Source organism: Pituophis catenifer, unplaced genomic scaffold (genome assembly GCF_029215685.1).
Source record: "Pituophis catenifer annectens isolate HBS135680 unplaced genomic scaffold, rPitCat1.0.hap2 SCAF_2, whole genome shotgun sequence".
Taxonomy (NCBI): domain Eukaryota; kingdom Metazoa; phylum Chordata; class Lepidosauria; order Squamata; family Colubridae; genus Pituophis; species Pituophis catenifer.
Window position 1 is genome coordinate 296,693,819 of NW_027256882.1, and position 13,290 is coordinate 296,707,108.

The 13,290-nt window shown below is 55.0% G+C and overlaps 1 protein-coding gene across 1 annotated transcript in view; it reads left to right on the forward strand.

The window, feature by feature from the left end:
- Positions 1-13,290, forward strand: part of UNC13B (unc-13 homolog B) — a 146,854-nt gene that overhangs the window by 19,147 nt on the left and 114,417 nt on the right. Inside the window, 5 exon segments of the mRNA XM_070938998.1 lie at positions 2,417-2,446; positions 4,444-4,543; positions 5,543-5,660; positions 7,747-7,870; positions 11,848-11,921. Coding sequence (XP_070795099.1) covers positions 2,417-2,446; positions 4,444-4,543; positions 5,543-5,660; positions 7,747-7,870; positions 11,848-11,921 — 446 coding nt within the window.

Genomic DNA, 13,290 nt, shown 5'->3' on the forward strand with positions numbered 1-13,290 from the left:
TGGTGGCAGGAGGCGGTCTCGTAAGTACCCTGGTCCTGAGCCATGGAGCGCTCTAAAGATAGTAACCAAAACCTTGAAGCGCACCCGGAAGACCACTGGGAGCCAGTGCAGCTCGCGCAGGAGGGGGGTTACATGAGAGCGCCACATTGCTCCCATCACCACCCGCGCGGCCGCATTCTGGACCAGTTGGAGCCTCCGGGTGCTTCTCAAGGGGATGGTTTGCCAACAGGGCCCTTGCTGGGGGAGGAGGCTGTGGGGCTCCCTTTGCCCCTCTTCTCTAGGCCAATTGCAATAATAATTGCCTCCCCACCTCCAGCAGCAGCCTCTGCTTCCCCCAGCAGCTGCTTCTGGCTGAGGGCAGGAGGCAGGCAAGGCTGTGGGATGGGGCTTCACCACCCTGCTCCACGCAGAATCTCTTGGGCAGGCCTTTTCCTTCCTCCCTCCCTCCCTCCCTCCCTCCCTCCCTCCCTCCCTCCCTCTCCCTCCTTCCTGAATCCACTGTTCTTCGTCAAGCAGAGCTGGAGGCAGGAAATGGGGACAGACTGGATGCCCAGTGTCCCCTCCTGCTCACCGTCCCCATTTCCTCCTTCCCGCCTTCTGGGAGAATGGGGCAGAAGAGCAGTGGGGTGGAGAATAGTGATGGGATAGGTCTGGCGGTGGCACTGAGGGGCGCAGATGGTTCAGGCTGCAGCTCTGCCCTGGCACCTTTCCTCCCCAGCAGCAGTTGGCATGAGCCTTCTTGTGTTGCCAGGCCTTCTGTTTCCGTTTTCCCAAACTGGTGCCCTCTGAACACGCCAGACCACACGGTTGCCATGATGGTGCCCTGGCAGGCCTCTTCCTTCAATGCCTTGGTGCTTTGCGACTCACAGGCTCTGTCCCGAGAGTTTTGCGCTCGTCTCTCCGGCAGCCTTGTGGCATCCTGGCACACAGTGCCAGGCACACCCGCTGCCCTTCCCCCCTCCTCCCGACGGCTGCTGCTCTTCTCCCCTCCTTCCTGGTGGCTCTGCCAAGCTCACCTCGGAGGCCACAGCCTTCCCCCCCTCCTCCCCCCCCCTCCGCTGTGCCCCGGGGGAATTGATCCTGCCAGCCTACCTGGAATGACACCAGGTGCAGCAGCGCCCTGGTCCGCCACCTGATGCACTCCTCCCCGTTTGTGTGTGTGAGTGCGTGTGTGCAGCAGGAGGCTGGGGATTACATTGCTGTGGGTTTAAGCTGATCAGAAAGCCTTGCCACTGACGGGAGGTGCTGGGGACAAGCACATCTGGAGCTGTGCTCTCTTGAGAGCCAGGCTCTCTCCCAGGCACCCCCCCTCCCTGCCTCTCCCTCTGGCCTAAATGTGCCCGGGGCCAGCAAGGGGTGGGCCGCTGCCTCCCCCAGGCCCCAGAGCAGCCCCACCCCAGTGCCAGAGGTGATCCCTGCCAGAGAAACGGGGAAGTGAGGAGGTCCCTTTCCTCACAGGAGGCTTCCTGGCCTGGTGGATGGCAGCCCTGGAGCCTCCTGCCCTTCCCCACCCCTCTTGGTGGACCAGGATTGCTCTTGAGTGGGGGGGGTTTCTGGGGCCGATGTGTGGGGCCAGAGGAGTAGCCCCTCTGGCAGAAGAGGCTGTTCCTCACCAGGGATCTCACGGAGTGGGGGTGGGGGTGGGGGGTGGGGGTGGGGAAGGGATCCCGTCTGTTTGGGAAAGTGCCGTTCTCCCTGCTAGAGGCCCAGGGCAATTCCAGTCCTGCGCTTGGGCCCCTTTGGGGCAATTCCTGGGGTTTATCTGTCCCCCGTTTTTCTTTACACACGTACGTATGTGATATGTATTAAGGGTTTTTTTTCCCCACACAGTATAAACAATACAAATTTTAAGTTAAAGAGAAGAGAAATAGAGAAAAGTAATAGAGAAAGAAGTGAAACACAAACGAAGAAAAAGAGATAGAAAAGAAGGAATAATAAAGAAATGGCTTCCGTTCTTCCTAACAGCAGTTATAAATCCATTTATATCACTCCCCCCCCCCCCCCCCCGTCTCTAAGGTTACCATAAGTTCCCTTCTTTCTGAACCGGCCTCTGCCCCACTTTTTCTGGAGGGAGTTGGGGCAGAGCCGAAGGGGAGCCTGGTCAGCAGGATGCTTTTGTGCCAGAGATGAGGCTGGGAGAACAGCTTGCTGGGTGGTGTTCCTCCTTTTTCTCCCCTCCCAATGTGGAACACCCAGAGAGAGGGAGGGGGAGGGGGAGAGAGAGGGAGGGGGGAGAGGGAGGGGGAGAGAGAGGGAGAGAGGGGGGAGGAAGAGAGAGGGGGGGAGAGGGAGAGGGAGGGAGAGAGAGGGGGGAGAGGGAGAGGGAGGGAGAGAGAGGGAGGAAGAGGGGGGGAGCAAGGGGTCGTGTTGTGGCATGGAATAATGACCTTGTGCTCTCTCCTCCTTCTTTCCCCAGTGAAGAAAGCAAAGCTACAGGGACCCCCAGGTAGGTGCATGTTGGCTTTGGGGTGGTAGCCCACCAGGGGTTTAGTTGCCCCCCCCCCGTCTTGGTGATGGTCTCCCGGCCTGGGACTCCCTGCACCCCCAGGCGGGTGGGGAGAAGGTGCCGAGGCAGCAGCCTCCCTCTGGAAGTGGGGCCGGGCTCTGGGCGGGATGGCCCTTCCCGAAGGCACCCGGGGGATGGAGGGATGGAGGGATTTGTGGTCTGCTCTGCATTGTTTTCTGCCATGGCTTAACTGCTCCGTGTGGCTTTCCGTGCTGCTGTGTGCTTTTATCCTTGTTCCTCTGAAGACCTGGCAGCCAACGAGTTTAGCAAATAAAGTGCAGAAGTTAACTCGGCCCCTGGAAGGCTTCCAGAGATAGCGTGCTCAGGCTTTCCGAAAGCTCCCTTCAGGCCTTCCCTCCGTGGGAGAAGTTCCCAGCAGGGGCGTCTTTCGCCCGCTCGGCCACGAAAGAGGGTGGGCGTTGGTGCCAACGTCTCAGGCAAGGAGGATGTTCAGGAGAACTCCAGGCCGGCCTCGCTTGTGTTCTCAACTCCTGGCTGGGCATTTTAGGAGAAGGTTCCGGCCTTAGAGACGTGCCCGGCTGGGTCGGGTGTGTGGCTTCAGCCCTGGACCCAGAGCCAGTCCCCCAGGCTCTGATGGCCTCCGGGGTTGCTGCTCTGCAGATCCCACTCAGGAAATCGGCCTCCGAGGGGGGGGGGGAGAAGGCTGGTGCTGATATTCCAGCCTCCTTCCCTGAGCAGGGAAGCCACCCCCATCCTCCCCCCACCAGCCTGAGCTAGCCGGGAACCTGGGTAGGTCTCTTTGTGCTTGTGGCCCTTGCGGAGTTCAGTCTTCCTTCCTTGGGAACGGATTTGAAGGTGGCCATTGGGACAGCCGTTAGACCTGGTGCATCTCCCCGACAGTGGCCTGATCTGGAATTGGGGGATGCTGGCCTCTCTCCCTCTGGGGCTGCTCTTTGAGCTCTGCTCCCGGGGAGCAGGAGACCCGGGACCCCTTTGGTCTCTCTGCCCCAGGCGCCTGCTGGCGGAAGGGGACAACACGACACGGCCAACTCACCACAGGACAATTTCACAATTCAGGTTAATTACTTAAAATAAACAAGCGCATTCATTTTTGTCGTTCAATTTCATTCTGTCCCTCCTTTTTCATCCTTTCTTTAATGACTCCACCACTTCTTTGATATCAGTGTTAACTCTTGTCCCGTGGGGAGTTGGCCGTGGGGAATGGCCCTAGAGACACTTGCTGGGCCCTGAGAGTCCAGGGTCGCTCTGGGTCAGAGCTTGACTGAGGCCTCATTACTGCTTGGAGGGCGAGAGAGGAACCCCGGGCGATGAAGGGGCGTGAGGGAGGCCCAGGGCACCACTGGAGGAAAAGGAGGCGGGAGGGAAGAGACGTCCTTAAGGCTTACTGGCGGCAACCGGGCCAAGGAAATGGGGGCCCTCTTCCGCCCTTTGGCTCCGCTGGCCAGCAGCCCGACTTAAAGTGGTCCCTCCCCTTTGAGGTGGACTTTAACGCCTTCCTTTTTTAATGACGGCGGTGGAAGTGAGGTTGTAAGTCTCACATTCAAGTGATGTGTCGCTGAACGACTGTGTCGCTTTGTGTTGAACTTGCTGGTCATTAAGTGAGGACTTCCCGTAGACGTCAAATGAGGTCTCGGGATGGCCTTTCTCCTCCTCCACCATCACCACCAGCTGGATCCAGCCCTGGAGAAGGAGCCACTGCAACCTTTCCCTCTCCTCCCAAGGCCCCTGAGCCCACCCAGAAGGAGACCCTGGTGGATGATGTCAGAAGGTCTTTCTCAGCCTTCCATAATCCGCACAAACTCTTTTCTGATGATTCAGGTGGAAAAGCTTGCCACAATTTTAACCAGCGTTATTCTTGGGCCGTTTGTCAAATTCTCGGGGCACAGTTTTCTGTTTTGTGTTGGCAAAGAGTTGCCAGTATTTGACTCATGAAAAGAATATATCCCTCTGTCCAGATAAATTCAACACTTACGTGACACTGAAGGTGCAAAATGTCAAGAGCACCACGGTGGCCGTTCACGGGGCCCAGCCGTCTTGGGAGCAGGACTTTCTCTTGTAAGTGAAGCACTGGGACCAGCTCCTCCCCTCCGCACACAGGCTCTGGCCAAAGCCCCCCTGCCCCCAGGCCTTTCCCGGCAGCGGATCCCTTCTGGTGATCCTGCACCAAGAAACCTGGATCTGGACTTCCTCTCAGCAACAGGCTAGGGCAGGGGTCGGCAACCTTAAAGACTCAAAGAGCCACAAGGCTCCTAGCCGGAAGCCCCCGTTCAATTCTGGAGCCAACCAGAAGTCCGGTTCCCCCACCATAGTCTCCTCCTAGCATCCTTTTTCCTCTGCCTGTCCTAACCGAAAGCCCTATCAACTGTGGAGCTGACCAGCAACGGGGAGCCACAGCAGAGGGATGAAAGAGCCACATGCGGCTCCAGAGCCACGCGGGTTGCTGACCCCTGCGCTAGGGAAATCTCATGTCTGGATCTGAATTCATTGCATTTTATAAAGCAATGAATTAACTTGTGAGTTCATATAACTAACTGAGCTGCACCTGAATTGTGGCGGAGTGAACGGGGTGGGCTCTAAAACGAATGGCCTTAAAATACTTGATGTGAATGTTTGGCTACAGAGGCAAATCCAAGCGCTTTTTGCCTTTCTAAAAACTCCATCTGGACTTTTCCCTGGAGGACGGTTGTCCCCACCCTGGCTAAAGGCCGGCAGAGCCCTTGATCTGAGGCTCTGATGCCTCTTCCTCCTCCTCCTCCTCCTCCTCCTCCTTTCATCAGCCCTGCCTTAGGAAGCCTTGGATTTCTGGGTCCAGAGCGGCCTCTAGTGGCCAAGGAGCACCAGTGCAGGGCCGGCTCTTCCCATTCATTGGGCCCAGCTGGGGTTTTCCAAAGAGGCAGGTCGGAAGTTGACCTCTGCCTGCAGGGAGGGCCCCGTGGTCCAAATGGGCATTTGGGGGAGCCCTTGGCAGAAAGACTCCAGGGTGAGGAGCTCATGCCCCCACCCCGGGTTGCTGACATCTCTCTTCTATCCCCCCCCGCCTCCCCGCCTTTGCAGCGAGATCAGCCGGCTGGACCTGGGCCTGATTGTGGAAGTGTGGAACAAAGGGCTGATCTGGGACACCATGGTGGGCACGGCCTGGATTGCCCTGGAGACCGTCCGGCAGTCGGATGAGGTCAGTCGCCCTCCCAGCCCACCTTCTCTCCTGGGTGACTTCACTGGACTTCTGCTTCATTCTTCTCTTCTGCAGGAGGTCTCCAACTTGCTCAGCAGCCATTCCCCATCCCTCACTTTCTCCATGAACCTTGTTGTGTCTCCCTCACCAACCCTCCTCTGCACATCTCCCTCGTACCCTTGCACACCCTCTCCAACCCTTGCATCTCCCTCGTACCCCCCTGCACCTTCCCTGACGCTTGCCATGCCTCCCTCGCACCCTTGGGCACCCCTTGCACAGGCTCCCCAGCCCTCACAGCACCTCCCATGCATCCCACCCATCCTCCCCATGCCTCCTGCACCAAATCTTACCCCTGCTCTTGAATTCTAGTTCCTGGGTGGTGCTTGAACACCTCAAAGGGGGAAAGGGGCTGAGCCCCAGCCGGAGAACCAAGGGGGGGGCTTGGCCAAACTTGGATTTAGTACAGATTCATCAAAACCTGAACGGAGGTTTTGGGCCCTGCAGCTTCAAAAATGTTTGACCGTTTTCTTCCCTGGGATTTTAGCCCTTGAACCAGGACCGTCTGAAGTCACCAGGGCACTGAAGAAAGTGGTTTACGCCTGGTCCTCGCACTTACGACTGCCACAATCCTGTGGTCAAAACTCAGGCACTGGGCGACCAGCCTTCCTGAAAGATGATTGCAGGGTCCCAGGGTCACGTGATCTCCAGCTACAACCTTCCCAGCCGGCTTCCCACCAGCCCAGCCCAACAAGGGAACCCGGACTCACTTAACATCCGTGAGAAAAACGGTTGTAAAATCCGGTGCAATTCCCTGAAACAACTGCCTTGCTTAGCAACAGAAATTCTGCTGCCAATTATGGTCGTAAGTTGAAGACCCCCTGTATTTCCCAATGCTTAACCACGTCCGGCTCCTGAGGACTCCCCCCGCCTCCCCCGGGTGTCCATGCACCTCCTTCGCTTCTGAGGCTCCTCTGGGTCAAGATTGAGGCATTGAAATACAGGGAGTCCTCGATTTATGACCACAACTGAACTGTTGCTAGTGAGAGTTTTGTTAAGTGAATTTTGCCCCATTCTGTGACCTTTCTTGACACAGTTATTAAGTGAATCACTGCAATTAGTTACACGGCTGTTAAGTGAATCTGGCTTCCCCATTGACTTTGCTTGTGAGAAGGTCACAAAAGGGGATCATGTGACTTGGGACATAGCAACAGTCATAAGTATGAGTCAGTTGCCAAGTGGCTGATTTTTCATCAGGTGACCAGGGGGAGGCTGCAATGGTCATAAGGGGGGGGGAAATGGCCATGACTCATTTTTTTCAGTGCCATTGCAACTTCGAACTTTGAACGGTCACTAAGTGAACACTAAGTCAAGGACTGCCTGTGTTTGACTGAAACAGCCCCCCTTCCTCCCCCTCTCCCCTCCCGTCCCCTCCCCAGACTTGGCTAAACCTGGCCTTTCCCAGCTGTGTGGGTTTTGCCCGCTCTTTTCGCGTGGGTTTTCCTTCTGAGCAAAGAGGTGCCCCCAGGGCAGGGCAGGGCAGGGGGGTGCTGGGAAGGGCGCCCCTTTCTCAACTCTTTTTAACGGGGGTTGATCCCAAACGTGCTTTTTGCAAAAGGCAACCGGACTTCCTTGTTTTTTATTTCCTTTGAAAACGTTTCGCTTCTCATCCAAGAAGCTTCTTCTGTTCTAACTGACTGGTGGAGAACAGAAGCAATTAGTTCAGTTTTTCAGTCAATTAGAATTGAAGAAGCTTCTTGGATGAAAAGTGAAACATTTTCAAAGGAAAAAAAACACAAAAGTCCAATTGTTTTTTGGAAAAACCACCTTCGGGGCAACTGTGACTGAATCACAGGTTGGTCAAGAGATTCAGAATAGCCTTCGTGAATTGGTTTCCATGGCCTGGAGAAGACGCCTCATTCAGCTTTGGAATGGGCAGAGGACATCCGGACAGCAGCTGGCAGGGCAGCGAATGTCCGGCCAGGCCGAGGGGGTTCGCTGATGCCCTCTGTTCTCCTCCGGCCTTTGGTGCCTGCTGGCTGAGTCTGCCGAAGGAGCCTCTCTCATGCCAGCCTTCTCCCCACTTCAGGAAGGTCCCGGGGAGTGGTCCACCCTGGAGGCCGAGGTTCTGATGAACGGACAGGAGGTCTGCGGCACCAAAAACCCAACACCGCACAAGATTTTGCTGGACACGAGATTCGAATTGCCTTTTGGTGAGTGTGGCTGAGCTTTTCTCCCTGAGGGTGGATGGTGGGCATTCAGTGGCAGGTTCCTTTCTAGGACTAAATTCCAGGGAAAGAGCCATAAAGGACAACTGTCAGCAGGAGTTTCACTTTCCCAAAGGTTGAAGAAAAGGGAGGAATCGGCTCCTCTCGGTCTGCTCTTAAGTGAGGAGGTTGGTTGAAAGAAATAAAAGCAGTGGAAACTTCCGGAGGCCAGAACTAAGTTACCTTGAGATTTAAATGTCTATGGAGAGTCTCAGTCACCCAGGTCAGAGTGCCAAGGACCAGGTGACTACAAGGAATATAAATCCTTCCCCCCCCCTCCCACCAGTCAGAACGGAAGAAGCTTCGTGAATGAGAAGCAAAACCTCTCCAAAGAAAAAAAACCCCAAGAAAGTCCAGGTGCCTTTTGGGAAGAAAATATCTTTGGGTTATCTTGAGGTTCAGAAGATTACGGAATAAGACACTGAATCATAATCACACCAGGTTTCAGGAGAGCCACTTTCAGCCGGATCCTCGGGTAGAAATCCTCAGGTGAAGAATGGATGGGACAGCTGGAAACTTCTCAAGAAGAAGATGCCGGAAATGTCCCCCTGTGGGAAGAAAGTGGGGAGGGGAGTTTAGGAAATCTCGGTGAAACATGCCCAGGAATTGAAGGTGGGTGGAGTTAAACAAGGAGGTACATCAGCAAATGGGAAATATTTGTAGGAAGGAGGAGTGAGAGGCTGAGGCACAACTGGAGCAGATGCTCATGAGGGAAGATAAAAGCAAGGGAAAAAAGGAGGTTTTGGCTGGATCAGTAGTCCGAGTCAGAAAAAGTTTACTATTTAACTTGTATTGTGTATAGGTTTTGTAATATTTTATCTTTTACTGTAAACCACCCAGAGTTACCTTGTGATAAGATGGGCGGTTAATTAATGGAAGGGAGGGAGGGAGGGATCTGTTGCAAGGGGGAAGGGGCTGGAGAGGAAGAAGGAAAGGGCCAAGAGGAGGGCTTCTGCTTCCCTGCGTATTCTCCCCCAAGAATCCCAACGGAGCTGGGCAGGATCACCAGAAGGGACCAGGAAACGAGAGAGTTAGGAGTCCCCGGAGGGCATGAAGGAGTTGCAGTCTCCAGCCAGACCAATTGTCCAGGAGTCTCGAAGGAGCTCATGGGGGGGCCATCTCAGAGTCCTGTGTCCCCCCCCCCCACCCGTGTTCGTGGAATGCCAGAGGTTTGCAGGGGGGGAGCCCTGCTTTTATTGTCAGCAGTGAGGAGCCAGGCAAAACTTCCGAATGGATCATGAAGCTGTTGATTGGGGAGAATCCGGACCAGGAGCCAGCAGGGGTTAGCCAAGCTGATCACCTGCTCTAGCTGGCGACAGGAAGGTGGAGGGTGGCCTGGATCTTGACCTTAGCAAAAGTTCCCTTAAATCCCCATGGAAACGATCACCTGGGCCTGGGCTGCCCTTCCCTTGGGTGGATTCCTTGCCTGGAGGGGCAAACTCTGGCTCTGCATCCCAGGCCCTGGGCTGCCTGATGCACGTTTGGATCAGGGCCCTGCATTTGTCGAATCTGCTCAGATTCACAAAGAAAGAGAGGCAGAAACCACTGAAGGGCCCCCTCAGAATTCCGGAGGGTCTTGACAAGTTGGAAAAACAGGCAGAAGTCAGCAGGCTGGCTTAGATGAGGAAGCCACGCCGAATCCTCCCATCGATCAGTCAGAATAGAGCTGGGAGGGACCTTGGAGGTCTTCCAGTCCAACCCCCTGCTCAAGCAGGAGACCCTCGACCTTTCCAGACAAATGGCTGCCCAGCCTCTTCTTCAAAGCCTCCAGTGATGGAGCCCCCACAACCTCTGGAAGGAAGCAGCTCCACTGGCTAATTGTCCTCCCTGCTAGGAAGTTTCTCCTTAATTCCAGGTTGCTTCTCTCCTGGATTAGTTTCCACCCATTGTTTCTTGTTCTTCCCTCAGGTGCTTTGGAGAACAGGTGGAGCCCCTCAGATAGTGGAACTCTGCTACCAGGTCGCCCCTTCTTTTCTCTAGACTGGCCCTGCCCGGTCCCTTTGGGTAGTAAAAGTCAGAAGGTGCGCCAGGCAGCAGCACCTGCAAACAGAACCCGTGTTTTAGTGGGTCACAAGCTGAGTCTGAGCCACTAGTTTGATGCAGCTGTAAGAAAGCAAAAGCCACCCTATAGGACATTAACAGATACGTCACGGCCAGATCAAGGGTCGTCATCGCTCCTTCATCCTGCATTGGTTGGGGGGCACGTGTGGATTTTTGCCCCCAGTTTGGACACTGCATTTCTGGAAAGCCATTGGCCAGTGGGGGCATGTCCGGGGAAGAGCAGCCTAGAGAGGACGGGGGGGGGGGAGTTACGTGGAAGGAAAAACTTGTGGGGAGCAAGATGGATGGATTGACCGATGAACTTACGTGCATTCAACCATAAGGCTCAGGGCTGCCTATTGGAGTGGATGTAGGTGGCTTACAGTAGATGAAACTAAAAATAAGCCACAACAATCATAATACAAAGCACAGTAACCGTTAAACATTGTTAATAAATCATTACATTAAAAAAAAAACCATATTTTGTACCTGTTGGGTAAGTTGAGCCCAGAGAAGGCGCCATAACTGTTGTTGAACGTCTCACGGGGCCATTCCGTCCAGGGCGGGCAGAATCCCGGGGTTTCAATCCCAAGAAGGCTGGCTTTGGTGGGACTTTCAGGGCAATTTCCCCACAGGAAGAGCCCGTCAACCGTGCAGTGGACTCTCCCTCATGAGACGTGGCCGCTCGTTAGGATGCTGCAACAACGGATTCCTTCACCAGGCAGGGGTTAGGCTAGATGATCTCCAAGATCCTTTCCGGTCTGATTCTGTGCTCTGCCAAAGTTTTGCTAGGAAACTTTTATAGGTAGGGAAGTTGTTAGCCTGAAGGAAGAGGCCTCTGAATCTGGGCTGTGTCTGGCCTGGGGGGCTCTGCTCTGCCTTGCAATTTCTATTCCTCTTCTTGAGCCCAGTCAGAAGCCTAGGCTGGCTGGTTTTGGAGCTCCCTGTTCACGGCAGCGATCCCAGTCTCGTTATTGAAAATGCTGTCAGGAGAACAATGGCAGGTGCCACTTCTGTCCGGAGGCAGCTCCTGGCCGGCCCTCATCCTGCCCGGGGCCTCTGCTTGGTGGGGTTTTCATTCCTTCCGTTCCTCGGCCTAAGTTGGGAAGCGGAAGAGGGAGCCTTCGTTAAAGCCAGGCTGGGCGCTCCCGGAGAAGAGAAGCGGTTGCCAACGGGGAGACCTGCAAGGGGCAGCCCAACATTTGCAGTGCCAAGAAATCCGTCCTTTGGGCAACCGAACTCTGTGCCTGTGCACGAGAGAGAGAGAGAGAGAGAGAGAGGTCTACGCTGCTTATCTATTTACATCTGTTAGTTTCTCAAAATACAGTTCCCAAGGCAACACGGAGGGAAGACTTTTACTTAAAATGTAAAATGCAACAACGCAGCCAGAGTGAACCTGAAGAAAAAGGTCCTTCTGCTAACCAGACCCTTAATTGCAAAAGGAGAAGGAGAGCAACTCCATAAGCCCCAAAATACAGTCCTGAAAGGAGAAGCTTACATTTTTAAAAAGCAGACGATTAAAAGCCATGGAAGATTCTGTCCATGGGGAATGTGACCTTAAGGGGCCTGGAGCATCTCTGGTGCCAGAAACGCCTCAGTGGAGATGAAAGGGAGGCTTCTCCACTATGGAAGCCCCTTGGGACTGACCTCACCCCCTCCCCATGACCAGCCTCCCATCGTCCCATCTGTCCCAGGGGAGCGGCACGGAGGTTCTTCACCGCTTTCCCAGGACGGGCCTTCGCCCTCGACCCAGATGCCAAGGCTGTTCAGACGTGGGTTTGGCTGGGGGTGGGAGGGCAGGGCAGGGCAGGGCTGGGGGGCTGGACATTTGCACGGTGGGCCTTCCCCGCATTCAAGGTTGGCGCCACTTTGCTCCTCTGCAGACATTCCTGAGGAAGAAGCTAAATACTGGACCAAGAAGCTGAAGCAGATGAACTCGCTGGAGGAAGAGGAAGAGGTGGGTCTCTTGCTCAGCTCTCCGAAGGTCGTCTTACGCTGGGGGCCCTTTCTAGCTGCAGCACGGCCGGATCCTGAACTGGGTAGCCAGACTCCTGTGAGGGGACTTCCTGCCGTTTCTCAGCGGTGGCACAGTGGCCAGAGCGTAGCGTTGCAGGATAAACGGCATTCCTACAGCCTGGAGTTTGATCCTGACCAGCTCCATGTTGACTCAGCCTTCCATCCTTCCCGGGACGGTAAAATGAGGACCCAGATGGTTGTGGGTAACAGGCTGACTCTGTAAACCGCTTAGAGAGGGCTGTAGAGGCTCTTGCTCTTCCCCCGGAGACCTCGGGAAGATGCTGACATGATGACAGCCCAAGTTAACGAACCCCAGGAAGTTGGGTGGGAGCTGCTCTTCCCTGGGCAGAGGGGACCCCCCTTGCCCGCTCCCTCCAGGGCTGGACAGTCTGGGCACAGGGCAGAATGAGGAAGGCTTTGCTCACAGGCAGCCCCCTCCCCCAGGCATTCCATTCTTCCGTGGGATCAGCTTTGTAAGGGGGTAGCCTGGTGGTGGGACGGAGGGTGGTGGGGTGGAAGGGAGGGCTGAGAAATCTGCACGTTCTGCTTTTCCAAAGGGAAAAGGCACTTATTGTAAAGAATATGGGTCATATTCAGGCGCCTGTAATTATGCTGAAACAATCACATGAGTAATTTGAAAATCGTTTGGGTATAATTGCTGAGCAAAATGTATGGAACTCGGTTAAGTTTTAAGACGGATTGCAGCTCATAGCGTTAATTGGCCTTTTGTGCTTTGCCGCTCTTTGTATAACGGTACAAACTCTGTGATGAATGGGGTACCTCCCCCCCCCCCCAGTTCGCACTGTTGTGTTCTATAATTTTGGCTGTTTAACCGCCGACTTCTGTGAGAAAGGAGGAGAAAGAAATCCTGATCCGAGGCTGCAACCTGCCCCCTTTTTTTGTGGAGGGGTATAGCTTGGGCCAAGCTGGGGGAGTTTTGGGGGGGAGGGGCTGTAGCAGAAGCTGGAACAGTGCCCCCCCCCCCCCCCCCCGTGTGCAGGGTGCCTGGGGTGGCTCCACCAGGTGTGAGACGGGCGGGGCTGGGCTGGGCATGCACAGGTGAAGTTGCCCCCCCCTCCCCCGTTTCCTTACATACACAGGTAGTCCTCGACTTGCGATCATTCATTTAGTGACCATTTGAAGTTACAACAGCCCTGAAAAGAGGGCCTTGAGTCCGTTTTTCACACCAGTCACACGATCAAAATTCAGACCCTTGGTGACTGACTCATATTTATGACAGTCGCAGAGTCGTGGGGTCATGTGATCCCCTTTTGCAACATTCACTTAACAACTGGGGCAAGAAAGGTCGC